This window comes from Drosophila montana, unplaced genomic scaffold (assembly GCF_035044405.1).
Source record: "Drosophila montana isolate Dmon_TW-CO22-7 unplaced genomic scaffold, ASM3504440v1 contig_1505_1, whole genome shotgun sequence".
Lineage (NCBI taxonomy): Eukaryota > Metazoa > Arthropoda > Insecta > Diptera > Drosophilidae > Drosophila > Drosophila montana.
Window position 1 is genome coordinate 2,336,234 of NW_026996452.1, and position 27,853 is coordinate 2,364,086.

Genomic DNA, 27,853 nt, shown 5'->3' on the forward strand with positions numbered 1-27,853 from the left:
CAAACAGCTGTTTTCGCATCGCGTTGCCAACCAAGTGCTGAGCACAGCTGTTGCATATGCAATTCAATTGTGATGTAACAACTGTCTTCGCCATGAAAAACAAATACATTTTGTGTTGACAACAATAAATCAAATAAATTGAAGTGAATTCGCGTTGTTGTTGCTATTGTTGTTGTTGCAGGCGGCTTTTAAATCAATTAAATCAACAGTAGAGTCGATAACAAGCGTGCAAAGCAGAAATGTTCACGATCCCCATGCCTTGTGTGAAATTGTAAGTGGTGTAGGGTATCCCATATTCAGCCTGACCAACAACTGTTTGCAAACACTCAAACCTATATACATACATACATATGTATATGCTTGTATATCTCTGCGTCTCTGACATTCAAAATGTTGTATGCCGTGTATCGCAAGCCGGCAAATTGGTCGCCGAACGTCAAAGTGAGCGCAACGTGCGACGCGTTTTGTAACTTATAAATTTTCAATTATCTAACAATTGTATATAGGAGCAATCAGTGTGTTGGCATTAATGCCAGATAATGACATCCAAGCAGCCACCCAATAAACCAACCCAACGATTAGATTAAACGCCTGCTTTGTCTGCAGGTCCGTTTCCAAGAAGCGCACTTCGAGTTTCTAAAATTAAACAAGTTGAAAAGCATGCAAAAACAAAAACTGCAAGTCCGTAAACAAGCGTAGAGAACTGCTGATGTAGTTCATTAAAATATCAACCATATCTTCGCATCATACGTGTTACGACACGTGAAGTTTCATAGCGTTGCGTTGCGTTGCGTTACGTTACGTTACGTGAAACGGTTACAAGATGAAGGAATGGCTAAAAATCTCATGCCTTCTGTGCGTATTTGGCTTTGTACGCGAGATCCGACCCTCTGAGCCCTATGTCACGGAATATCTTCTGGGCCCATGGCGCAACATAACGGAACAACAGGTGAGTTGGCGTATTGGCAAGTTTTTCAAATTATCCCTCATTAAATCGTTTCTCTATTAAAGCTAACACAAGATGTTTATCCAGTGGGCACCTATTCGCATCTGGTTCAATTGGTTTTTGTTTTTCTTATTACGGATTTTCTGCGGTAAGTTTGCCATACTTGCAATGAAATAAAACAAAAAGACCGCAACTTGATACCTTTGCAGACAAATCGCAATAATCGGTATTATTTATTTACTCTTAGCGGCTATATCATTAAAGCTTATCCATATAGCTTCCAATAACTGTTGATGCTAACGAAAAATATTTGAACTTTAAAAGATTTCTGCTTCAGTGAAGCTTTTAAATGGATATATTGGAAATAAGAAAAATGTATATACATATCGTATATATCCTAATATAGTATAGTATTCCAACAAGATTTTTATCATATCTGAAGATCGCATTCCAATAAGATTTCCAATGAGATTTTTATCGTATATGAAATCATATGGGAAATCAATATGTGGAGCATGTAATGTTTATTTTATCCGTCTCCAATATTGGCGGTTATTCTATATAAAAATAAACTTGTATTTATTTGCTGAGTAAATTTGTTCACCTAAAATCTCTTTTCTCCTTTCCATTGCAGATATAAACCTCTCATAATTACAATTGGCGCCGCTGGCGTGATCATCTGGAGCATGCTGATTTGGACAACCAGTTTGCTGTCATTGCAAATATTGGAATTCTTCTATGGCACTTACATGGCCGCCGAGGTGGCCTACTATACGTACATCTATGCCAAGGTGGACAAAAAGTATTATCCGCGCGTTACCTCTCACACACGTGCTGCCATGTTTGCCGGCAAGCTAATCTCGGGCATTACATCGCAGCTGATGATAAATCTGGAGCTGATGAACTACAAGCAGCTCAACTACATAACGCTAGCCAGTAAATAGACTACCTAACCATATACCAGATTATTCAGCTAATCTTTTTTCATAATTTAACAGCACAAATTCTGGCCATGCTGTGGGCGTTCGGACTGCCCAAAGTGGACAAGAGCTTGTACTTCCATCGCGAAGTATATCTAAGGGAGGCCACGCCTGAAGCTCCACAGACAAACCAGCTGCAACTGCAGCTGGAACCGCAGTCGGAATCTGGCGAACCTGATGTGGCCAGCCAACAGACCGCCGGACAGCAGGTCCAGTACAATCCCATGCGGCTGCTGTGGCAGCACTTTTACAATGCCTACACAAGTCCGCGAGTGGTGCAATGGAGCCTGTGGTATGCCATTGGCCTTGCTGGCTATCTGCAGGTCACCTACTATATGCAGGTGCTGTGGAAGGTTATCGAGCCCGAGCCACAGATTGCATGGAACGGTGCTGTCGACGCCGTGCTTACCGCCTTGGCGGCGCTAAGTGCTCTGGCCGCGGGATATCTGCACAGCGGTCGTTTAAGGCCGCGTACCAGTTTGCTTGTGTTATCAGTGCTATCAGCGCTGGAAGGTGGCAGCGTCTTGATCTGCTGCTGGACCCATGATATCTATTGGTCCTATGTGGGCTTTGTTATCTTTGGCGCACTGTACGGCTTTACCATTACTGTGGCCAGGTATATGTGCTGCTTCCAAGCTTATGATTTAAATTAAATCCATTTACTTACAGCGCTGAGGTGGCACGTAATCTGCAGGAGGACAGCTTTGGCCTGGTCTTTGGCATCAACACGCTGCTGGCTTTGGTCTTCCAGTCGTTGCTCACCATTATTGTCGTCTCCGAGACGGGCTTTGAGCTCGACGCTGTGGGCCAATACACGGTCTATGCTTTTTATTTCATAGCTGTCGCCATCATATATTTTATATCCGTCATCGTAGAGCATCTATGGTATCGCGGAGCGCAGCAAGTCCAGGAAAAAACCGAAATTATAGATTAGATCTTGGCAGTGGCTTAAGCAGAAAATTGAAATTAGTTAACATATTTTAATTTTTGATCAATTTAAATTGCTCGCAGTCCCACAAGAAGTTTAATCAATAGATTAAATGGATCTTAATGATCGTGCCTTATACGGGCTCCATCATCATCATTTTATTTCGTTTTTCTTACTATTCAAAATTGTATTTTCTGCGAAGTTAAATTTTCAGTGTGAGTCAGTTTTAAATCATTACCGCATCTGAGCATTTTGTACTTAATAGTTCTCTTTAATAAGCTCTACCACTTAGATAGAAATAAATATGTTCCTCTGAGAAGCACAAATTTTCAATCAATGATTGTAAATGACATTCGTTGTAGTACTTATTTTGTGTTTTTATTGTCTCATTTTAACAGATGTTTAATGTTTAATTAAAGTGTATAAACGACAAACAAATTGTATGAAAAACTTTGCAGATGGAATCATGCAACATCCTAATTATGGCCGCTAAATAAGTTGAAAACAATTTAGGAAAAACACTTGGCCCGGAAAAAAAAACCTGTTAATATCAGTTAATATCAGCAAGTCTATTAATGGTTTGTATTTACATTTCTAATTATTTGTGCATACTAATATTTAGAACACATTGCCGAGGTGTGTTCGCAGACTAATCGGAAAGTTGTAATTTTATGGGTACTCTACGTGGGATTAAAACTATTTTTTTTTATGTCTTATTGGTAAACACGTCGAACAAGTATCTACACATTATTTGCCAAACCAGAAACTTAGTTTGTCTCCGATTGCGATCCGAGAAGCACTTTGAACGCGACAAAGAGTTAAGAGGTGTGCAATTAATTATTTTAAATGGGCAATATTTATTATATTCCTATACACTCTGTTGTAATGCTTGGATATTATCTATTATCTATATCATTTGCTAAATCCTTTAATACGTTGTTCGCTTAGTTAATAGGCGCAATTAACCTTCGGCATATCATTGCTTTTTATAGCAGGTAGAAAAAAGCCGCAGTTGCTGTTTTTAATAAGTGAAACTTATTAAATTGCTTGCACGGCGCCTCAAGTTTATTTTTAACTAATGCATTGATTTAAACTGTGTGAATTTTAGCAAGTAGAATGCGAAAAATCGTGCCAGCGATTTGGGAAAATTTTCGCATCCCGCCAACGTCTACGCTAATCTGTTAACTGATTACAACCAAATAGAAATAAGAAACTATGTACTTATTGTTCAACTTATAACCCCATAAAAGTATGTGCAATTATTTTAATTATTTGTATGCAATACATGACTAGCTCGAGCTAGTCAGAGCTGTCAGTTCCGTCAGGCCCAGCCGTCGATTAGAAGGCAGACGTTGGGTTAGCGATGGAGTTGTCTTGGCTGCAAATATCAGGTGTGCTCTGCGTGTTTGGATTTTTGCGCGAGCTGCGTCCCTCGGAGCCCTACCATGCCGAAATACTGCTGGGCCAGTGGTACAATGTGACACAGGATCAGGTGAATCGGGCTGTCTATCCCATTGGCACCTACTCATATCTCGCTTTATTGATTGTTGTCTTTCTGATCACCGATTTTCTCAGGTAATCGTAACACACTCACACACACACTCACACAGACACACGGTTAAATTTACTATTCATGCCCTTAACAGATACAAGCCAATGATTATTGCGAACGCATTAACTGGAATTATTGTTTGGAGTGTACTGATATGGACGACAACGTTGTTGGGCCTGCAAATTGTCGAGGTGTTTTATGGCTTTTATCAGGCCACCGAAGTGGCATACTATTCCTATATATATGCCAAGGTCGACAAAAAGTATTATCCCCGTGTTACCTCCCATACCAGAGCGGCCATGTTTGTCGGCAAGCTGGTGGCCGGCTTGTCCGCCCAGCTGCTCATCAGCTTTAATTGGATGAACTATATGCAGCTGATGTACATATCTGTTGGCTGTTCGTATGCCTTAGATGACTATATAACTATTATTATACCTACTTTTCCCACACACAGCGCAAGTATTGGCCCTGCTGTGGGCCATTGGATTGCCCAGAGTTGAGAAGAGCTTGTATTTCCATCAGAAAGTCAGAGCGAGTGCCGCCGGAAATACACCTGTTGATAATATTGAGCCGGCCAAGGATGCCAAGGATGCGCCTGAACTGTCAGTTGCCAGCAAGGATCGTGTCCAGCCGATTCAGCTCCTGTGGGCGCACTTTCACAGCGCCTACACGAATCCCATGGTCCTACAGTGGAGCCTCTGGTATGCCATTAGCCTGGCCGGCTATCTGCAAGTCACAACCTACATGCAAGTCGTTTGGAAGTCGTTTGAGAACGAACCCACGGTGAGCTAACCCACACTCTAATCGCGTTATCAGCTGATTGTAATCGTAATTGTAATCTTCTGTAGATTGTCTGGAATGGGGGCGTGGATGCCGCCTTAACAGCACTTGCTGCTCTCTTCTCTTTAATGGCAGGCTATTTGCATGCTGGCCGTTTAAAAACGCGCTCCAGCCTGTTATTATTAGCTGTGCTCTCGGTTCTTGAGGGTGGCTGCATTTTGCTGGCATCCTGGACAACCAATATATATTTGTCATATCTGGGTTATGTGTTGTTTGGGGCGTTATTCGGGTTTACCATCACAGTGGCCAGGTAAATACGGATTTTTTTCGTTTCAGCCTATTTCTGCAAATAATCTATTATATTGCAGCGCCGAACTGGCCAGAAGTCTGGTTGAGGATAGTTTCGCCTTGATCTTTGGCATTAACACACTCATTGCCCTCATCCTACAAACTTCCCTCACTCTCGTGGTCGTCTCTGAGAGTGGAGGACTTTATCTGACCACATTTGAGCAGTTTACCGTCTATGCTTTTTATTATATTGTGATAGGCACTGTGTATTTCATAGCCATTATCGTTCAATATGCTTTGACATGCGCGAAAAGCTAAAGAAAACTCAATATATGGGCAAAATTGAAAAGGCCCAATTACAATATTTTATTGGTAGTGGAGTAGTGAGTTTTTGGTCGTATGTTAAAAAATAATTTTTATGTAAATACTTACGATAATATAAGCAAATAATGTTACATGTCAAAGAAAAATATATACAATTATGTGTTCAAGTAATGTGTTTCTCGATTATATATATTAAGATTGAAATCCATTAAATATCTTATATTTATATAATTCGTAGTGTTTACAAATTTATAAATTCCACTTTGTTCGTTGTATCACTAACCATACAATGCATAGACTTGTCAAATGTCAAAATAATCGGATACCGATAAATCGTCAACGACTGAGCCCCATGGGTGACCGCGACCATTTTAGTGTGACCAGACAAAGTAAGACTGCTGAGAGTGGCAGCCGAACGCCGGCCTCAACAGCCGAACGTTCAGTATGAAGCCGCATCCCGCTCAGCGCACAACGTTGCTGCGGCTGATGCTGTTTTGTAATATATGTATCTTTTCAGCCCAAAACATACATATGTGTATATGCGTGTGCAGAGCGCCCCTCGCTCACACTTATTGCTTTGCGCACTTGTGTGCATCTCCTTCTCCCTGCATAGCTTCTCAAAAACCCCGAGATCTACAAACATACATACATATGTTTGTGTTGTGTGGGTGTGCGCACAAGTAGATCGCGGCGTTTGTCGCGAGCCAGAGATTTTTTCTTCAATTGTGTGCCCTTTGTGCCTGTGGTGGCAAAAGGCACACACATTCAAATGCTCTATCATGTATTTCTTCGTCCAGTCAGGCATAATGAGAAGAATCTGATATATTTATATTCATTAAAAACTTAAATGACCTAAATGATATATTTATATATTATATTTTAATTTTTTTGTTAACTGTGGGGACCAATTTTGCTTAAAATTAAAAAAAAAATAAGTCGTATTTCTGCAAGGGTAATGCTTCGTCGGCTTGTCGAATAATTTAAGAAAAGACCAAACATTGAAAATGTTCAATTTTTTCGACTTGCTACTTGTGCACACGCACACTCTTTCGAGTAAGCAGTTGTGTGACATTATTAAAGGGTTTGGCCTGTTCATGTGCAAATCTCCTATTTTCCATGCATGGTGTAAGGGTAAGGGTACCTGAACGTTGGCATGTGTGCATAATAACTTTTTGGGCCTGCCAAGCACACATACTTACACACTTTTCTATATGGATGGAAGCATTTATGCGTTTGTGTGCGTGTTGGTTGCCTGCCTGCCTGCCCGATGCAAATTTGACCAAATTTGAAGTTTTTGGCATTTCTGAATTTCGAGCTCTACACACACACACACACACACACAAATGTGTGCGAATGAGCCGATCAAGGGTTTGTCGTGAAAGAGAGATATTTTCATCAATGGGTGCGTAAATTTGGGCGACGGTGGGCTTGCGGCCGCGTGAGGCACAAATGTGTGAACAGGCAACGAAAACAGGTGAACCGCACTTGCCGCTCGTTTGCACTTTGATATGGAAAAAATGCAAGTGATCTTTTTATGTATTTTTTGACATAGTAAACATTTTGGGTTAAAGGGTTATATGGCAGGCAATTAACGATAAGAATGTGCAGCATGCGTCTGCATCCATATCAAAGTGCAAAAGTGATGAAAATATCTCTGTCTCACGACAAACCCTTGATCGGCTCATTCGCACACATTTGTGTGTGTGTGTGTGTGTGTGTAGAGCTCGAAATTCAGAAATGCCAAAAACTCCAAATTTGGTCAAATTTGCATCGGGCAGGCAGGCAGGCAACCAACACGCACACAAACGCATAAATGCTTCCATCCATATAGAAAAGTGTGTAAGTATGTGTGCTTGGCAGGCCCAAAAAGTTATTATGCACACATGCCAACGTTCAGGTACCCTTACCCTTACACCATGCATGGAAAATAGGAGATTTGCACATGAACAGGCCAAACCCTTTAATAATGTCACACAACTGCTTACTCGAAAGAGTGTGCGTGTGCACAAGTAGCAAGTCGAAAAAATTGAACATTTTCAATGTTTGGTCTTTCTTAAATTATTCGACAAGCCGACGAAGCATTACCCTTGCAGAAATACGACTTATTTTTTTTTTAATTTTAAGCAAAATTGGTCCCCACAGTTAACAAAAAAATTAAAATATAATATATAAATATATCATTTAGGTCATTTAAGTTTTTAATGAATATAAATATATCAGATTCTTCTCATTATGCCTGACTGGACGAAGAAATACATGATAGAGCATTTGAATGTGTGTGCCTTTTGCCACCACAGGCACAAAGGGCACACAATTGAAGAAAAAATCTCTGGCTCGCGACAAACGCCGCGATCTACTTGTGCGCACACCCACACAACACAAACATATGTATGTATGTTTGTAGATCTCGGGGTTTTTGAGAAGCTATGCAGGGAGAAGGAGATGCACACAAGTGCGCAAAGCAATAAGTGTGAGCGAGGGGCGCTCTGCACACGCATATACACATATGTATGTTTTGGGCTGAAAAGATACATATATTACAAAACAGCATCAGCCGCAGCAACGTTGTGCGCTGAGCGGGATGCGGCTTCATACTGAACGTTCGGCTGTTGAGGCCGGCGTTCGGCTGCCACTCTCAGCAGTCTTACTTTGTCTGGTCACACTAAAATGGTCGCGGTCACCCATGGGGCTCAGTCGTTGACGATTTATCGGTATCCGATTATTTTGACATTTGACAAGTCTATGCATTGTATGGTTAGTGGTTGTATTCTATTAATTTTACCAGTTCCGTTATTTTAAATAGCAGGCTTGCCAGACCAAGCAAAAAGAGTAACATTTCAGCTGCGCCGATAAATATACATATATTTATCGAATCAACTAGGTTATCTTAATTTAACTTTTTATTAGTTTTAAAATTTTTTTAAGAATTCCGATTGTGACAGATTTAATTTATGCAGCATCGCGAATATATTGTCAATGCTTTAAAAAGCACAATACAATAATACTATATATAATACTAAAACATTTAAAAATAAATTCAATGGAATGGCCTCACTGATTTGGGTACTTTTATGACAGCTGAAATTCTGTTTAAAGCGCTGCTATTGCAAAAGAAATGTGCAATCCAATAAAACAATGCAATTAAAGAAATCCTATTAAACTCGCTGCTGCTTCGGTAATTTAGCGCGAGTGCACGTTCCATAGCAATAGTTGGTGAACCGTAAAAGCGTTCTGTAGTCCAGAATGTAGATAAGGAACTCGTGTTCGAATCTCAACTTATCGAATTATTTCAAACTACAAAAAATTGTATTTTTAAAATGCGGTTTATACGACGCGGCTTGCTAAAGCTGCTGCTGATAAGCAGTATATTGCTGATGATCGTTACATTTTTGTTCCTCAACGAGCCAGAGGAAATAGATAAAAGCATTAAAATGTAAGTGTTTGGAATTGATGGAACAATCATGTGTCTGCATGCATACATATATGTATGTAGATACACATTTTACTTGTTGTGGTTTTTTTTTTTGAAATATTCCGTATTCCAGCGAAATAATTGAGAGATCGATAAGGTCTGCTATGAATCAGGGCGAGTGCCGCCAGCCCCACTTGCCCGTGGATAATCCAGACATTATGAAATTCTATAAGCCGGTCGACAAAATAAACTGCGGCTCCAAGCCGGATTGGGTGATGTGCGAGGTAAATGCTAATTAATACGTGCGTATTTAGCTTTATTGAATGTATGCTTTGTATGTATATATATGTTTATTTGCACGCATGTTTATCTTTTGAACGGTGGAGCTGAAAAGTGACTTCGTTTGTACCTTTTTCATTTAAAACTTTTTTTTACCGGACGTATCATGTGTAAACATGCTTTGCACATTTGAAAATGATTAACTAAGTGAATTTCTTACGCAGAAATCGATATGTTTTGTCAAGCCCGAGATAACAGCAGTACACGGCGATATAACATGCTCGTATACAGATATAATACGCACATCGGACTATACCGCTCGCTTTGGACGAACCGTAAGGATCAAGGAGCCATATGTGCTCCAGCATAGCGATTTCGTTCGGGTTGCGTGTCATGCGGATAGCGGTGAGAGATGGTTTGGCATGGCATTGGGAATTCGGGACACTGTGCCACGACCAATGGCTCCCAATTTGGCGCCCAATATGGTTATGCTGCCAGCCGAGGCAGTTGCCCAGGCACAACAACAGATGCAGGACCTGCCGACGACACCCTTTTACAATGTTTTGATGTTTGGCTTCGATTCGCTGAGTCGGAACGCCTTCATGCGTAAGCTACCGCGCAGCTATGCCTATTTAACTCAGCAGCTAGGTGCCATTGTACTGCAGGGCTATAATATTGTGGGTGATGGAACCCCACAGGCGCTGGTACCCTTACTCACAGGGTATACAGAACTGGAGCTGCCGGAGACAAGGAAACGGGTGGCATCCGCGGGCAGCGTCGATTCCTATCCGATGATTTGGCAGGATTTTGCCCGGCTCGGCTACTTGACCTCATTTAACGAGGATCTACCATATGTTGGCACCTTCACATATCGAATGAACGGATTCGATGCCCAGCCCGTGGATCATTATTTACGTACTTTTTACATGCAGGCATCAAACATGCTGAGCGGCAGTGAGCCCAACTGTGTTGGCAACCAGCCAGATCATTTAATCATGCTGGATTACACCAAGAATGTAAGTGGGACAAATGATTTCAAAAATTTCATAATTGAATTAGTTCTTTTGCAGTTTATGATGAAGTATCGTGACTTGCCACGCTTTGTGTTTAGCTTTCACGGCGGCCTCTCGCACGACTCTATTAATCTAGTGGGTGCAGCCGATGACGATGTGCACGATTGGCTGGTGACGCTCAAAGAGAAGTCCCTGCTCGACGATACCATACTAATATTTATGGCTGATCATGGCAATCGGTTTGCCGAGGTGCGCGCCACGCTGCAGGGCAAACAGGAGGAACGTCTGCCCTTCTTTAGTTTCGTATTTCCCGAATCCTTTAAAAAGCGCTTTCCGCAGGAGTATAATAATTTTGTTGCCAACGAGCACCGACTCGCCACACCCTTTGATGTACATGCCACGCTCAAGCACCTGATACGTAAGTTTACTTCAGGATCGAACGCAATATCAAAATTTTAATTATCCTTTCTGGTTCCACAGAGCTTCAAACATCTGGTCTGAACTACCTGATGCCTGAAAACAGCTACGATGGCTCCATCAATGAAGCCGTTCAGCCAAAAGAGATACACATCTCAGAACAGGCGCTGGGACGCGCCATATCGCTCTTTGAGCCCATACCCAGCAATCGTTCCTGTGCCGATGCATACATTGAGCCTCATTGGTGCGCTTGCCTCAAATGGCAGCCGTTGCAGCTGAACGATAGCCGCTACGAGGGCATCATTCTCAAAGCGGCCAGCAGCATTGTGGAGACTATCAATGCGGCAACGCAAGAGCGCCGGAATCTTTGTGCACCACTCCAGCTGCTAAAAATCAACTGGGCACTGCGCCTGGAACCACACAAGGAACTATTGCAGTTCAAGTCCAATAGGGATACGGATGGCTTTCTGGCCGATATGAGCGGTCACACTGTGGTGCATGAGGAGTTATATCAGCTGCAGCTAGTCACCCAGCCAGGCCAGGCATTGTATGAGGCCAGTGTTGTCCACAATTTGCACACATTTATTGTCACAAGCAAACTCTCGGATATATCGCGTGTCAACAAATACGGCACGCAGGCGAAATGTATATACGAACGCGATCCGGAACTGCGCAAGTTTTGCTACTGCCGGAACCGAAACTAGTCAATGCACAATCTGCACTGAACTTATTATAAGAATACAGTGGAGTATAACCTATAAGACTTTAGTTTTCCTAATTCTTTACATATATTATGTATGGAATATGAAATTACTTTTATATTCATGTGCCAAAGACACTCATCTCTTGTCACAACTTTAAGTTTGTAGAGCTCTTTGTACTAGTTCCTTAGCACAACTCAACTCAAATATTGATAAAAACCAAATTTTGAAATAAAAAAAACAAAAGAGTCTTAAGTTCTGTGTTTTGTTCAATGAAAACTATTTTATAATTTATGATATTGTAGAATGACACTTCGTGTATGACAACATATACATAATACATATGAAAGATACCCAACCGAACATTTAACTCAATTAATAAGAAGGTATTTATGCATTTGTATATTGTATATATATTTTTATTTGAATATTCTCAAAAACGTTGCTTATATACTTGCGTTCATACTACATTAATTACAGATGCATCAATGTGTGTTATTTGTGTAATATTACTGCCTGTATAAATTCGTAATCGCGTAGTATTGCTATATACATATAAGGGGCTTTTTTATGAAATTGAGTTTGGCAAACATTTTGTAAATAACCAACCGCATATAGCAAAATTCTGATATTGTAACTTGTAACTTGGTAATGTACTCGCCTTTTAAATGCTAAAAGGCAGATATATAGTCCGGCAAACAATTTCGAAACATATGTTAATCATATTTCAACGGATTTTTTTGAGTAATGGGCTATAACACTTTGTGTACGTTTCATTTGCCAATATTTTTTAAATGGCACGTTTCAATCGTCTGTCTGGTCTGTTAAAATGTATTAATTATTGCATGTGTTTATGTAAATATATATATATAAATATATATGTGTTTAACTGTTATAATTTATTAGTATAATTATTTTTGTATAAGTAACTGTAATATATCGCACACGGTACGAATCTTAACTTTGGATTGAATGCGAAAGTTTGAGCTTTCTCTTTGCTTTCACAATACTTCTAATATTATTTAAAAAAAAAAAATATTTATTTGTTGTTAAAACCTATTGTATCGAGCATGATTTATTTGTAGAAAAATACAAAAAAAAATCAATAAATATTTATTGAACAAAATAGCATCAGATGTAATAAACAAGTAGGGAACTAATAAAAAAAAAGTATACTAGGACCGAAACAGAATAATATAGTTAAAATATGTTAAGTAATTGTTATGTAGTATCTAAAAGATAGCCTTTCACTGAGCGGGCGTTTCCGCCTGCCTGCAAAAGTATCGCATACTTTACAATATAGGCTCCTTGAACACCCGCTCTTAGACAACTTATAATCTAAACAGACAAATGGCCAATACACGATGCCAATACAACTTGGGGGTGTACCTAATTGGGGACTTTGCATTGCATTTCAGATGTTAAACTAATTGTAAATTGTAATGATTATTTGGTTATGTGCATGAGAGAGTTATCTGAGTGTGCATCTCGTTTAGCTATAGGCTGCCGTTGCCGCCGCTGTGCCCGCTGACATTTTGTGTCACGATACGGAGGTCGCCAGAAACTCTTGGAGTCGCTGCACGGTGCCGCGATCCAATTTGCACAGATCAAAGTCGAACGTTTTATGGGTGATCTCATAGCAGCCGGTGGCGGCGATCATTTCGACAACCTGCTGCAGTTCCTCGTTATCCTGCAGCGTCATTATCTTGTGATGCAGCTCCTGCAGTTCGTTCAGGTATTCTGTGGGCAATGGCGTATAGTTGCCGCCGCCGCCAGCGCTTAGCGGCTGATTCAGTGGCTCCACGGGCGAATGGCCGCTGTTGCTATTGTTGTTGTTTATTGCTGGACAGCTGTTGTTGTTATTGTTGTTGTTGTTATTATGGCTGCTCGGCGAAGAGCCAACACTGTTGTTGCCCGCTGACGCTGCCGATGCTGCTGGTCCCTGTCGCAGCGATGGCGACTTGGATTTCTCGCGCGTCGACTTGCTCGCCTGCTCCTTCTTTGTGGATTTCAGTGGCGGCTCAATGAAAGTGGTTGCAGCATTGCTGTTGCCGCTGTTGCTATTCTGCGAGTTGCGTCGATTGCGTTTCTTTTCCTCCTTGAGGTCCGCCTTGTCTAGCTTCTCCGCTTTGGCCTCTGGCGACTTGTCCAGCTTCTCAGACTTTTCCGACTTTTCAGCCGACTTTGACTTGACTTTGTGCTCTTTGCCCGCATTATCAGACGCTTTGGTATCCTTTGCATGCGCACTGTTCTGTGCACTCTTTGCGGACGCTGAGCTCTTTTGTTGGCTGTTTTTTGCCGGCAGATCGGGAAAACTGCTATTGGAGCTGTCTGAATGCTGCAGCGTGGCGGCTGTTGCTGCTGCCAGTGCACTGGTGGCTGCCAGGTCTGGAGCCGATTGAGCCGAATCCATGTCGCTCAAGTCCAAATTGCTAGAGCCCTTAATTTGCGCCTGCGCCGCTCCAGCAGCTGCTGGTGCTACTGTAGATGTCGCCGCCGCCGCCGCCTGTTTATTGCTGTGCTTACTAGCCGCGTCGCGCTGGCGTTTCTCCTCCTTGCTGGCGGTCTTATCCTTCGATTTTTTATGCTTCTCTTTCTTGCTGATTACAGCTACAGTTTTATCCGTGCTGCTTTCGGTCTGCTGCTGGCTGCTCAGTTCTGTTTTAAGTGATATTTCAGTTGCTGCTGCTGCTGCTGGCTTGTCCGCTGAAGATGCCTGCTGCGCCTGTTGCTGCTGTGCCTTATCCTTTTCACGGTCTTTGGGCTTGTCCTTGTCGCGCTCCTTTTCCTTTTCCTTGTCCTTGTCGCGTTCGCTGCGCTCCTTGTCTTTATCTTTATCCTTGTCTTTGTCTTTGCTCTTGTCCTTCTTTTTGTGCTTGTGCGATTTCTTGTCCGCGTTGCTATTGCCATTGCTGCTCATCGTTTTGTCGGCTTTGGTTTCGGCGACTTTCTCGGCGGATTTTGTCGACGCTGTGGCTGATTGTGCCGCTGCCCCAGTCAGCTCCTCTTTGTCTTGGGCACGCTTACCGCTGCTGGAGGCTAGACTGCTGGCGCTCGCGCTGCTACCCAGTGAATTGGGCGTGGCCTTGCCGGTAGTCTTTAGGGCATCGTAGTTGGTTTGAGATTGTTGCGACTGTAATGCTTGCGTTTGATTGCTGCTGCTACCAGTAGCCGGACTGTCGCCGTGTCCGCGCTCATCCTTTAGAGCACGTTTATCTTTGTCGCGCTCCTCGCGCTGCTTTTCCCGCTCGCGCTCACGCTCCTTGTCTTTTTTCTCTTTTTTCGACTTTTTGTTCGAGCTTCGCTCCTTGTCCTTTGACTCAGATTTACCTGCTGACTTGTGCTCGTCGCGCTCCTTGGAACGAGCATTTGGCGTGCCAGCGGCATTGTCCGCCACCTGCTTCTTGGGACTCATTTCGGTTAAGCCGCTTCTGGCGCCAGCCTTGGGGCTGACCGTGCGCCTGACCAGTGCACCAGTGACTGCTGCAAGTGAGCCGCTACTGCTTTGATCGCGTTCGCGCTCCTTGTCGCGCGTTTTGTCCTTCTTTGATTTATCTTTGTCTTTGTCATGCTTGCTGCTGCTGCTCTCGCCGGATTTGCCAGATTTGCGCTCCTTGTCTCGGCCATGCCGATCCTTCTTGTCCTTTTCGCGCGGCTTGTCTGAACTGGTCGACTTGTCGCGTTCCTTACCGGACTTCTCTTTAGTATCATGTGACCCGATCTTACTGCTACTGGAGCCGGTTTGTAGCTTGGCGTCTGGTGAATGTTTGGGCGCAGTTATAGCCAGCAGATTAGCCCCGGCCACACTGCCTTTGGTAATGGGCGGGCCAAAGACTGCGGAGAAGGCGTTCACCTTGCCATCGTCAGGGCGCGATTTGTGCTTCTTACTGGATCCGGAACCAGACTCGATCACCATGCTGCTGCCTCCACCCTTCGCTTTCACCAGGTTCAACTCCGATCCGGATAAGTCACCTCCAACGCTGGGTGACACTGTTCGGCTGAGACTGCCGGCAGCAGCAATGTTGGCACCAAAAACGGGTACGCCGCCGCCACGCATCAATTTGGCACGAAACTCCTCCGAAGGCGCCTCAAAGACATGCGTTTTGACTTCAACGCGATGTCGAGGCGGTCCCGAATTTTGCAGATCCAAATCATATTGATACATAACGCGCTTCGGCTCGTCCCTATTCCGAAAATGTATCTCAACGGGTAGTATGAAGCCGGCATAGCCCGACTCCTGTATGGCATAAGGTGGCTCTTTGATAACTGAAAAACAAAAATTGATTTTTGGCGCGCAAATTGAAAACAAATATGAACGCAAAATCTTACCACGCTTTGGCTTGGGAAATGATTCATGGAGTATAAAGACGACCTTGTCAACGAATGCGCTTATGTCTGCCTTATTCACGCCCTGCACATAAATCTCCCAATCGTGGGTGAAGGCCTGCGGATGTTTCTTGCTGCGCAGCTTTGATGTGTGACCAATTTCGAACTGCACCTTGACTGCCATATCGAAGACGCCGGCAACGGTAACGCATCAAACTTCTATAGCGGCTATATCAATATTCTGCAAGAGTTTTCGTATATAAACAAAAGTTTGTGCAATTTGGCTGCTCCACTCTGAGGCGGCGCAGTGTGAGTGTCTGCTAGAGTTTTATATGTGTTGGTGTACCTTAACGCAAGGTGCCATGTGCAAGGCTAGTGCAACAATAGATTATAGTTTATTGATCTGCGATTGTATGCTCTTCACTGTAAAAGTGCGTGTAAAGCCCACTTCAACACTAGCTTTTTTTATTTAATAACAAATACGGGCAATGAAAACGAAAACACTCGCACCACATACACATTGGGTAATATCGATATCGATATATGTAAATAACATGGATAATTAGACATTACAACTCTGGTCTCGTACTGAAAGGTTATCGGGTTTAAACATTCGATAGAACACCATTTCTTGTCTGATCAATCAAATTCGAATAATTCCAATTAGGACATGATGGCAATGCCATCAAAGGTAATAAATTTGATTATGTTTGTATAACATAACTTTGAAACTCATTGTCAAAAATTGTTATTAGCTTAAAGCTAAACATGATATCAATTAGCTTACATTAATCAATAACTTAACAAAGTAGGTAAATAAATACCGAAAAAGTGTTCACCGAACATCTCTGAATATCCAAATTGATTTAAAATCGATTGCCTTTTAAAATACCATCGATAATATACACGATAGTTATTGGGAGCAGCTGATTTGCCATTCGCGTGCAACTGTAAAAACAATAAAATGTTTTGCGAAAAAAAACCGCAATAAAACTTTGGAAAATTGCAATAAACTAGATGTAAGACAACGCCCACATATTATTATATTGTTCCAACATGGCTAGCGACTATAGCGCAAGCCAATTTGTGTCCACAAACACATGTGCAGCAAGTGCAGCTAGCTCCTCACGCTGGCTAACAGAGGAAGTCTTCAAGTTGATCGATATTGTGCAACGCGATGAGGCCATCTACAATCCCCGACACAAATATTACTTTTGCCGGCCATATGTGGAGAACTTTTGGCGTGAAGTGGACTTAAAGTTGGAAAAGAATCCCGGCGCTAGCCTTGCCAAATGGACAAATCTGCGCATTTCATTTCGACGCGAGTACACAAACTACTTGGAAGAGAAAGTGCCGCCGTGCTGGTCGTACTTTGATCGCATGTTCTTTCTGCATCCATACTTGCGCAAAAAGCATCAGCAGCCCAAATCGCTGGATACCCAGGTTCAAGATGCACTAGCGCACCTGACCAGCCTCTCAAGTCGGATGCAGCGGGAACGGTCAGTTAATACGTGCACAGCGGCCAATACCACAAATACCAACAGCACAGCTCAGGTGAATCCCAGCAATGCTGTCCACTCGGCACAGCAGTCGCCGCAGCAGCAACAGTTGGACAATTATTTGGATTATTTTGATGATCACGATAACAACAACTCGGAGCTCGATGAGATTATTGATGAGGAGCACCGGGCACGTTTCCAAAATCATACGCTCGACAACAATGACATCAAATCGGAGTGCGAGGAGCCAGTTGATGATTACGAAGCAGACCCTGAGCAGCGCGTTCACCAACATCAGGATGAGGATGAGCATGAGCACGAAGAGCATGAAATGCGCACTCTGCCATATGATGCGACGGTAACGGCTTCGGCACCCAGTTCCACATCAACGCCCTCTTCTCTGGCGCTAGAGAAGCGCTACACGCATTACCAACAGCAGGCTAGCAGTAGCAGCAACAACCGGATGCAGCACATGAATCGCCTGCAGTTACGCACATACCATGAGGAGGCACGGGCGCTGCGCTCACGCTCACAGGAGCTGCAAGGTGCAGCTGCTGCTGCTGCAGTCAGCTCCTCTTTGTCTTGGGCACGCTTACCGCTGCTGGAGGCTAGACTGCTGGCGCTCGCGCTGCTACCCAGTGAATTGGGCGTGGCCTTGCCGGTAGTCTTTAGGGCATCGTAGTTGGTTTGAGATTGTTGCGACTGTGATGCTTGCGTTTGATTGCTGCTGCTACCAGTAGCCGGACTGTCGCCGTGTCTGCGCTCATCCTTTAGAGCACGTTTATCTTTGTCGCGCTCCTCGCGCTGCTTAACAAACTAATTTCCAAATTAACCAATCTCTATCAACTTCCTGGAGCATTATAATTATTCAATATGCACATGCATTCCGCTCTGCATACTAGAATAGAGACAATGCCAAGACCGCAACCGTGTATGTTCTAGTTATGCTGTCGGCAGCTTGTTCATATTACAATTTCTCGTACAGTTGAACAACTCCCATAGTCTTTAATTTCCAAATTAACCAATCTTCATAATCTTTGATTTATCTTTGTCTTTGTCATGCTTGCTGCTGCTGCTCTCGCCGGATTTGCCAGATTTGCGCTCCTTGTCTCGGCCATGCCAATCCTTCTTGTCCTTTTCGCGCGGCTTGTCTGAACTGGTCGACTTGTCGCGTTCCTTACCGGACTTCTCTTTAGTATCATGTGACCCGATCTTACTGCTACTGGAGCCGGTTTGTAGCTTGGCGTCTGGTGAATGTTTGGGCGCAGTTATAGCCAGCAGATTAGCCCCGGCCACACTGCCTTTGGTAATGGGCGGGCCAAAGACTGCGGAGAAGGCGTTCACCTTGCCATCGTCAGGGCGCGATTTGTGCTTCTTACTGGATCCGGAACCAGACTCGATCACCATGCTGCTGCCTCCACCCTTCGCTTTCACCAGGTTCAACTCCGATCCGGATAAGTCACCTCCAACGCTGGGTGACACTGTTCGGCTGAGACTGCCGGCAGCAGCAATGTTGGCACCAAAAACGGGTACGCCGCCGCCACGCATCAATTTGGCACGAAACTCCTCCGAAGGCGCCTCAAAGACATGCGTTTTGACTTCAACGCGATGTCGAGGCGGTCCCGAATTTTGCAGATCCAAATCATATTGATACATAACGCGCTTCGGCTCGTCCCTATTCCGAAAATGTATCTCAACGGGTAGTATGAAGCCGGCATAGCCCCACTCCTGTATGGCATAAGGTGGCTCTTTGATCACTGAAAAACAAAAATTGATTTTTGGCGCGCAAATTGAAAACAAATATGAACGCAAAATCTTACCACGCTTTGGCTTGGGAAATGATTCATGGAGTATAAAGACGACCTTGTCAACGAATGCGCTTATGTCTGCCTTATTCACGCCCTGCACATAAATCTCCCAATCGTGGGTGAAGGCCTGCGGATGTTTCTTGCTGCGCAGCTTTGATGTGTGACCAATTTCGAACTGCACCTTGACTGCCATATCGAAGACGCCGGCAACGGTAACGCATCAAACTTCTATAGCGGCTATATCAATATTCTGCAAGAGTTTTCGTATATAAACAAAAGTTTGTGCAATTTGGCTGCTCCACTCTGAGGCGGCGCAGTGTGAGTGTCTGCTAGAGTTTTATATGTGTTGGTGTACCTTAACGCAAGGTGCCATGTGCAAGGCTAGTGCAACAATAGATTATAGTTTATTGATCTGCGATTGTATGCTCTTCACTGTAAAAGTGCGTGTAAAGCCCACTTCAACACTAGCTTTTTTTATTTAATAACAAATACGGGCAATGAAAACGAAAACACTCGCACCACATACACATTGGGTAATATCGATATCGATATATGTAAATAACATGGATAATTAGACATTACAACTCTGGTCTCGTACTGAAAGGTTATCGGGTTTAAACATTCGATAGAACACCATTTCTTGTCTGATCAATCAAATTCGAATAATTCCAATTAGGACATGATGGCAATGCCATCAAAGGTAATAAATTTGATTATGTTTGTATAACATAACTTTGAAACTCATTGTCAAAAATTGTTATTAGCTTAAAGCTAAACATGATATCAATTAGCTTACATTAATCAATAACTTAACAAAGTAGGTAAATAAATACCGAAAAAGTGTTCACCGAACATCTCTGAATATCCAAATTGATTTAAAATCGATTGCCTTTTAAAATACCATCGATAATATACACGATAGTTATTGGGAGCAGCTGATTTGCCATTCGCGTGCAACTGTAAAAACAATAAAATGTTTTGCGAAAAAAAACCGCAATAAAACTTTGGAAAATTGCAATAAACTAGATGTAAGACAACGCCCACATATTATTATATTGTTCCAACATGGCTAGCGACTATAGCGCAAGCCAATTTGTGTCCACAAACACATGTGCAGCAAGTGCAGCTAGCTCCTCACGCTGGCTAACAGAGGAAGTCTTCAAGTTGATCGATATTGTGCAACGCGATGAGGCCATCTACAATCCCCGACACAAATATTACTTTTGCCGGCCATATGTGGAGAACTTTTGGCGTGAAGTGGACTTAAAGTTGGAAAAGAATCCCGGCGCTAGCCTTGCCAAATGGACAAATCTGCGCATTTCATTTCGACGCGAGTACACAAACTACTTGGAAGAGAAAGTGCCGCCGTGCTGGTCGTACTTTGATCGCATGTTCTTTCTGCATCCATACTTGCGCAAAAAGCATCAGCAGCCCAAATCGCTGGATACCCAGGTTCAAGATGCACTAGCGCACCTGACCAGCCTCTCAAGTCGGATGCAGCGGGAACGGTCAGTTAATACGTGCACAGCGGCCAATACCACAAATACCAACAGCACAGCTCAGGTGAATCCCAGCAATGCTGTCCACTCGGCACAGCAGTCGCCGCAGCAGCAACAGTTGGACAATTATTTGGATTATTTTGATGATCACGATAACAACAACTCGGAGCTCGATGAGATTATTGATGAGGAGCACCGGGCACGTTTCCAAAATCATACGCTCGACAACAATGACATCAAATCGGAGTGCGAGGAGCCAGTTGATGATTACGAAGCAGACCCTGAGCAGCGCGTTCACCAACATCAGGATGAGGATGAGCATGAGCACGAAGAGCATGAAATGCGCACTCTGCCATATGATGCGACGGTAACGGCTTCGGCACCCAGTTCCACATCAACGCCCTCTTCTCTGGCGCTAGAGAAGCGCTACACGCATTACCAACAGCAGGCTAGCAGTAGCAGCAACAACCGGATGCAGCACATGAATCGCCTGCAGTTACGCACATACCATGAGGAGGCACGGGCGCTGCGCTCACGCTCACAGGAGCTGCAAGGTGCAGCTGCTGCTGCTGCAGCGACAGCGGCGGCGGCTGCTGGCGCTGCCAATTTACAAACCCACTCAAATATTTCGTTTGTGCGTCCAACCTTCAGTAGCAAGCCCGTTGACATGGTGAGCACCACAACGCATACCAATGCAACTGTTGCTGGCATCGTTGCAGCATCCACAACCGACAGTGAGCTGCCGTCGCCATCAAGCGTTGCGGCCACTGCCACGCCCAGCAGCGCCTATCTGAGCCAACGTCACGTGCATGTGGCGCATTCGCACGCCCACACACATCATCAGGGGACGCCGTCCCAGCGACTGGAGGTGAACAACTCGTCTGCCGCTGTAGCCACAGCCAACACAGTGGATCTGTGCGACTGCAAGACCGATTCGGATGCCATGTTTCTGATGAGCCTGTTGCCCGACATACAGAAACTGAATGGACGGGATCGCGGCAAAATTAAAATAGCTTTCCAAAACATATTGCAGGATTACTTGTATCCCGACTAATCGCGACTTTAAGTCATTGCGGCTGCTAGTCAAGATCTCCCCCTGCAAAATCGTTGTCGATTTATTGTTAAGTTGTTCGATCGGCACAGCCGAAACATTTCATTTGCGTTCGCGTAATTCCTTAAAGCTTTGCTGTCCAGAAAAAAAACAACATAGTATCCTTAAATTGTAACCTAAAGGTAGCTCCTTTAAACAAAATGTGTTATAAATTATTTTATTTATATGTATACATACATAAATACTTTATGTTTAAAACAAGAAATTCATTCAAAATGTACAGTAACTGTTCATGGCTATAGCTAAGCAGTTCCTATTCGGAATCAATTGATTTAATCAGGTTTTTAATAATTATACAGAATTTGAACACTTCTGTTTGATAAATATCTAACGAAAATTATTAAATCTAAATTCATAGCACATATTAGTTTATTAATCAAAGAGCTTTAGGTCGCGCGCTATCTTCTGTATCTTGTTGTCCAGCGTCTTGTCCTCGTACTCACAAATATAATAATGCCTGGATGTACAATCCTGACCGTAGTACACATAGCTGTGCTTGCCCGCATTGTAGCTCAGACGCAGGCAGCGTCCCTTTCCCTCAATTTGCACTGTATTGTTGAGAACATCGTTGTCGTCCGTCGTTTCCTCGCTGCTGTCCACCAGATTGGCGGCCGTTGAGTTGTCAGCCTTTTGTGACATGGCTATTGATGTGAGGTTCGTATTCGGATTGACGGGCTTGGCGGAGTTAGACCAAATCCACAAAAGACCCGGATTGAGACCACCTAGCCAGTAATCGCGCCCCCTATGCGCCGGCTGATTAAGTAAATAGGCCATAATCTCCTCGTTCTCGGACACCTTCTCGAATTCGGCCAGGTGTGCAGAGAGTCCCTTGCAGGCGGTGTTTGCCGTCTTCCAGTTCACCTGGTGCTGGCTATTTATATAGTAGCAATTGTCACTAATGCGCGTAAAATTCGCAGGGCAGGGATCACGCACTTCCTTCTGGTTGTTGCCGGCCATTAGATAATAGATTAATTGTTCCGCACGTCGCACGCGACTTTCCAAATAATCTGCATGAAAAAAAATGCATCAACATTTTTCAACACTGTTTGAATTCATGAAAATCGCAAAGAAAGGTGACCGATAGAAAGAGCGTGTTAAAGAGAGAGACAGAGAGAGAGAGAGACAGAGAGAGAGAGAGAGAGAGAGAACGAGATAAAGCGCAAGGGAGTGGGGAAAATGAGCAAGAAAAAGCGAGGAATTGTGAGAGAAGGAGAGCGAGTCACTTACTCGCTTTCTCTGAAATATTACCTTTCTATGCAATTTTCATGAATTTATGATTTGAATGCAAATAATTGTGATCGAATAGGAATCAAATTGTTATCAACTGGGATGAAAAGTACGTATTTTGGAAGGTTAGGATTTCAGATTTAAATATCTGTACAGAGCTGGCGACTCAGATTGTAGATCAAATATATATACTGTTTAGATTCGGATATATATATAAATCCATTTGTACAACTTGTACATATTTTGCACAGATATTTTCTTACCAACACGATAGACAAGCTTCTCGATGGCGCCCAGCAGATACAGGTCGTTTTCGGAAACGGCTCGAAATGTGCCCGGCGGGCTGCCATGTGGCGCCAAATGCTGCTGCTGCTGCTGCTGAGAGTGTGGCGGCGGCTGCTGCAGCGGCACTGGCCGCATATGCGCCTGAGGCGGAGGTGGAGGTGGAGGTGGAGCTGTGGGTCCATTGCTGCCACCGCCGCCTCCAGAGCCGCCAAAGCCAAAAAGCTGTTGCAAGAAACCGGGTTGCTGGCGCTGCTGCTGCTGTTGCTGCTGCTGCTGCTGGTGCAGCATTTGGTTCGTCATGGGCCGGAACTGAGGATTGGCAATCGGGCCTTGGCCATCCACCGGCGTGCGCAGATGTGGCTCCAGCTCGACAGCTTCGCCAATGCGGCGCGTTATGTAAATGTTGTTGCCGGGCCGTTTGTACGCCGAGGAATGATAATTAATGGGTCCGCCCATCTCCCCGCCCATAAAGGTCAGATCTTTGGACATGCGCTGGCTGCTGCTGCCCTGGCTGCAAAGTGGCACATTTGAAACAACTAATCCATTTTGGCATCAACTTACACACAACACACACACACACCTCAAAACATAATCTTCGAGAAATTGCGACCAATTCGGCGCCTCAGTCAACGATTCATTTGCGTATTTTTGCACAGTTTCACTCTGCGCCTTGCATAACCGAGGGCAAAGGCCCAGACATAAAATCATCATAAAGACACGACGACACATAATTGTTTTCGACATGACGACACATGTAATCTTCGCACTATCCACCGTTTAAAGATTCCAGTCACAGCCCAAGCAAATTAATAAATATGGAAAATCACTTTCGGTTTCTTCCACTTGCGACCGCTTCGTGTGGGATACAAACTGAGACTGAGCTGAGCAAGTGGACCTGTGGTTGGGGGCTCCGTCATGACCATGGCAATGTCTCTGCTTTTTTATACCCTTGCAGAGGGTATTACAATTTTGTCGTGAAATGTGTAACGCATAGAAGGAGACATATCCGACCCCATTAAGTATATACATATATTCATGATCAGTATCAACAGCCGAGTCGATATAGCCATGTCCGTCTGTCCGTCTGTCTGTTTCTATGCGAACTAGTCTCTCAGTTTTAAAGCTATCGTCATGAAACTTTGCCGAAGTTCCTCTTTCGGAGCACTATGTCATATAGCTGCCAGAGAAACGATCGGTCAAAAAGTTGGTTCTTGTATGAAAAACTTTTTTGTTTATCAAGATATCTTGACCAAACTCGGCATTTATTAATTTTACTATGCTACTCATATATATACAAAATCCTAACAACATCGGAGCACTATATCATATAGCTGCCATAGGAACGATCGGTCGAAAAGTTGGTTCTTGTATGAAAAACTTTTTTGTTTATCAAGATATCTTGACCAAACTCGGCATTTATTTGTTTTACTATGCTTCTCATATATATGCAAAATCCTATTAAGATCGGACCACTATATCATATAGCTGCCATAGGAACGATCGGTCGAAAAGTTGGTTCTTGTATGAAAAACTTTTTTGTTTATCAAGATATCTTGACAAAACTCGGCATTTATTAATTTTACCATGCTACTCATATATATACAAAATCCTAACAACATCGGACCACGATATCATATAGCTGCGATACGAAAGATCGGTCGAAAATAAAGTTGTTGTATAGAAAACTTTTTTGTTTATCAATATATCTTGACCAAACTCGCCATTTAAAAGTTTTACCATGTTCCACACTTTAATGGAAAATCTTATTTACATCGGACTACTATATCATATAGCTCCCATAGTAACGATCGGTCATAAATTAAGTTGTATGGAAAACTTTTTGTTTTTCAAGATATCTTAACCATACTCGCCATTAACTATTTTCCCTGTGCTTCTTAGATACGGGCAAAGCACTATGAGCATAATGAAAAGGTTGGGTCTGCAAGGGTATTAAATCTTCGGCGTGCCGAAGATAGCCCGTCTTGCTCGTTGTATTTTGTTTCTTTTTTACCTGCCTCAAATGCAAAATTTCACTTTCTCCGACGCTCTTCACGAATGTAAGTCATTGGGTTTCTGTTTGGATTGTTGGCGACTTCTTTTTTAGCTTTGTTTGTTGAATTCATTGAGATTGTGTTTCATTGTTTACTCGAGTTTTGATGATAAATACATATTCATTATAAATCATGAATGGCAGTTATTATCGCAAATGTCGATGGCCTTAGAAGCTAGCATTCCCTCCCGTTAGTTATTATATTCTTTTTTTTGTATAATAATTAATCACGCTAATAATAGTAACAATATTATTCAATTTTCTTAATTAACTATTTTCATTGCACAAATCAGGCTTAAAACAAATGATCTATATTGTAAATCAACACATTCTAAGATCAATTTATTTGCATTTGAATCATTCAAAATATCAAATAAACAAACAATGCAAATGAAAATAATATTCTTCATATCATAATGCTGAAACTAGAAGATTCAGAGTTTCGATATTGGCCTATTAAAATCAAAACAATTTATATATTTAATAAATAATTTTCATTGAATAAGTAAATAAATAAAATAAAAAAAAATAAAATATAGATATATATATATATGTAACCTGGAGCCAACGAAAAATTCAACTACCAACCTTTTTGTAAATATATTGATATAAAATCTGAATAGTAACTAGTATATATATATATATCTAAGACTTCAACTACAACTATAAAATCTTGATAGTACCTATGAGGGCTTATATTAGGGAGTTATAGACGCAAGCAGCATATTTAATTCATACAATAATTTTAGTTTAATGAATGAATGACTTTCTATATATAAGATCGCTTACTTAACAGATTTCAATAGATACAAGATTTTGATAGTTGAAAGTCTCTGCCAGAATTTAAAATTTAATTTCTGACCCATATTTTAACTTCTTTTTAACATTTGCTTAAAAATATTAAGCTCGAATAAATATAACACTATTTCTACCTTTTCAATTTTTAGCTTGAAATTATTTTCTAAATTGAATCATTTTTTCATAATTTACTTTTTGATAATTAAATTAAGTTAATAATCCTCGACAAAAACAAATAAAAAGAGAATAATTTGAAAAACTTGTTCCACTTTTATTAGCTAAATTAATTTAACAATCAATTAATGAATTATCAAAAATTAATTAAGAAACAAATATTCAAAAAGTGTTAATCAATTACAACTTTTTTTTTTACAATTTCTTCACTTTCATTCATCAGCTCAATTAAAGGAAAGGGCAGTTGAGTTTGCACAAAATTGAAGCTTCATTAATAAACCGATTTCGGTGAACTGATTTGGGGCCGATTGATGGCTTTGGAGACGGGCGCTCCAAGGCTATTATAGGCGGCATCCCAAAAGTCTTGGAGCGCGTTTCTCTCTCTGCGCCCACATGGAGGTGCTCTCGAAAAAAGATAGTATTATTTCGAGTTGGTTGCCGTGTGTTCAAGTATTCATGTTTGACTTTCATTATGACTTATTTTGACTACCTAAATTAGCCATCGACTTGACGATGTTGCAATGAAGGTCTCTCCGCATCATGTTCATGTTGTTTGCCTTTTGGCTTTTTGGCGTCCGCTTCGATGACGCATTTGTCAATCTTGTTTTTCGGGGGGGTTTTCCCAAAAGCTGAATAAGTGTGTTTGGCATTTTCAAGATGCCATCAATGTCGGCGGCAAATATTTCACAATTTGTGCCCAAGAAGTTTTGAGTTTTTCAATTGTACGAAATCTGTATATTAATCGTAAATCGATTTTTTTTTAAATAAGGATAATTATTTCTTATAGATAATAATCGATTAGGAAATACGAAATCGATATATATATCGGTTTATAAAGGTTCAGGGCATTTTCAATTCGATAACTCTGAGCTAGAGTATACTTAAATGCAAACCTTTCTGAAATCGAAAAGAAAATATAGCAATACGTATATAACATATATTTCACGTCTTTGAAACTATCGATAGAAAAGTATGGAATCGATATTTGTCGATTAATAGACCTGAATTTAAAGGTTCAAGGTATTTCCAATTCAATAACTCTGAGCTCGAGTATATTTTAATGCAAGACTTTCTGAAACCGAAAAGAAAATAAGGCAAAACGTATATATCACATCTTTGAAACTATCGATTAGGAAATACGAAATCGATATTTATCGATTAATCGTCCAGAATTTAAAGATTCAGTGTGTTTCCAATTCAATAACTCTGAGCTGGAGATTATTTTAATGCCATGGAAATAACGCAAAACGTATATAACGTATGAAATCGATATTTATCGATTAAAAGACCGGAATTTTAAAGTTCAAGGTATTTTGATAGCTCTGAACTATATATTTTCATACAAGGTTTTCTGAAAAAGGTTTTCGAGAAATTGAATTTTGGCCATTTGTAAGTAAGTTCTCATAAAAAATAGTCCGTTATTCTGATTGTTCCCGCTTAAATGCTTTTTAATATA

The 27,853-nt window shown here is 42.1% G+C and overlaps 8 protein-coding genes and 1 long non-coding RNA gene across 11 annotated transcripts; 5 read left to right on the plus strand and 4 right to left on the minus strand.

Moving 5' to 3' along the window:
* The first annotated feature begins 84 nt into the window (after positions 1-84).
* On the plus strand, positions 85-2,860 carry LOC135438903 (thiamine transporter 1). 2 transcript variants are annotated; one of them, XM_064697468.1, is made up of 6 exons: positions 85-271; positions 507-949; positions 1,012-1,094; positions 1,581-1,882; positions 1,945-2,542; positions 2,596-2,860. In XM_064697468.1, the coding sequence occupies exons 2-6, from the start codon at positions 824-826 to the stop codon at positions 2,858-2,860; spliced, it is 1,374 nt and encodes a 457-aa protein (XP_064553538.1). In that variant the 5' UTR covers positions 85-271; positions 507-823. The 2 variants fall into 2 exon arrangements, with proteins under 2 accessions (XP_064553538.1, XP_064553531.1); XM_064697461.1 differs by lacking the exon at positions 85-271 and having other exon boundaries at positions 377-949.
* Positions 929-4,967, minus strand: LOC135438987 (uncharacterized). Its single transcript, XR_010437963.1, has 3 exons — positions 4,846-4,967; positions 2,594-2,873; positions 929-1,503 (listed from the first exon to the last, which is right to left on the minus strand). It is a non-coding gene; the product is annotated as an uncharacterized LOC135438987 (long non-coding RNA).
* Positions 3,536-5,965, plus strand: LOC135438917 (thiamine transporter 1). 2 transcript variants are annotated; one of them, XM_064697480.1, is made up of 6 exons: positions 3,536-3,679; positions 4,148-4,429; positions 4,501-4,802; positions 4,861-5,189; positions 5,255-5,496; positions 5,555-5,965. In XM_064697480.1, the coding sequence occupies exons 2-6, from the start codon at positions 4,218-4,220 to the stop codon at positions 5,790-5,792; spliced, it is 1,323 nt and encodes a 440-aa protein (XP_064553550.1). In that variant the 5' UTR covers positions 3,536-3,679; positions 4,148-4,217; the 3' UTR covers positions 5,793-5,965. The 2 variants fall into 2 exon arrangements, with proteins under 2 accessions (XP_064553550.1, XP_064553558.1); XM_064697488.1 differs by having other exon boundaries at positions 3,584-3,679; positions 4,105-4,429.
* A 2,919-nt stretch (positions 5,966-8,884) lies between these two features.
* On the plus strand, positions 8,885-11,843 carry LOC135438214 (uncharacterized). The gene is made up of 5 exons (XM_064696447.1): positions 8,885-9,231; positions 9,344-9,494; positions 9,714-10,505; positions 10,560-10,920; positions 10,983-11,843. Exons 1-5 carry the CDS (start codon positions 9,116-9,118, stop codon positions 11,621-11,623), a joined length of 2,061 nt encoding a protein of 686 aa, XP_064552517.1. The 5' UTR covers positions 8,885-9,115; the 3' UTR covers positions 11,624-11,843.
* An 863-nt stretch (positions 11,844-12,706) lies between these two features.
* Positions 12,707-16,491, minus strand: ear (ENL/AF9-related). Its single transcript, XM_064696435.1, has 3 exons — positions 16,293-16,491; positions 15,950-16,187; positions 12,707-15,886 (listed from the first exon to the last, which is right to left on the minus strand). The coding sequence occupies exons 2-3, from the start codon at positions 16,128-16,130 to the stop codon at positions 13,161-13,163; spliced, it is 2,907 nt and encodes a 968-aa protein (XP_064552505.1). The 5' UTR covers positions 16,131-16,187; positions 16,293-16,491; the 3' UTR covers positions 12,707-13,160.
* Positions 16,492-17,002: 511 nt separating this feature from the next.
* On the plus strand, positions 17,003-17,807 carry LOC135433093 (uncharacterized). Its single transcript, XM_064689056.1, has 2 exons — positions 17,003-17,682; positions 17,744-17,807. Exons 1-2 carry the CDS (start codon positions 17,003-17,005, stop codon positions 17,805-17,807), a joined length of 744 nt encoding a protein of 247 aa, XP_064545126.1.
* Positions 17,808-17,871: 64 nt separating this feature from the next.
* LOC135433104 (protein ENL-like) lies at positions 17,872-19,805 on the minus strand. Its single transcript, XM_064689066.1, has 5 exons — positions 19,609-19,805; positions 19,266-19,503; positions 18,468-19,202; positions 18,368-18,402; positions 17,872-18,261 (listed from the first exon to the last, which is right to left on the minus strand). Exons 2-5 carry the CDS (start codon positions 19,444-19,446, stop codon positions 17,872-17,874), a joined length of 1,341 nt encoding a protein of 446 aa, XP_064545136.1. The 5' UTR covers positions 19,447-19,503; positions 19,609-19,805.
* Positions 19,806-20,186: 381 nt separating this feature from the next.
* Positions 20,187-22,223, plus strand: LOC135438225 (uncharacterized). Its single transcript, XM_064696457.1, has one exon. It carries the CDS (start codon positions 20,319-20,321, stop codon positions 21,804-21,806), a length of 1,488 nt encoding a protein of 495 aa, XP_064552527.1. The 5' UTR covers positions 20,187-20,318; the 3' UTR covers positions 21,807-22,223.
* Positions 22,224-22,235: 12 nt separating this feature from the next.
* LOC135438234 (uncharacterized) lies at positions 22,236-23,864 on the minus strand. The gene is made up of 2 exons (XM_064696469.1): positions 23,354-23,864; positions 22,236-22,870 (listed from the first exon to the last, which is right to left on the minus strand). The coding sequence occupies exons 1-2, from the start codon at positions 23,862-23,864 to the stop codon at positions 22,236-22,238; spliced, it is 1,146 nt and encodes a 381-aa protein (XP_064552539.1).
* Positions 23,865-27,853: the final 3,989 nt, after the last annotated feature.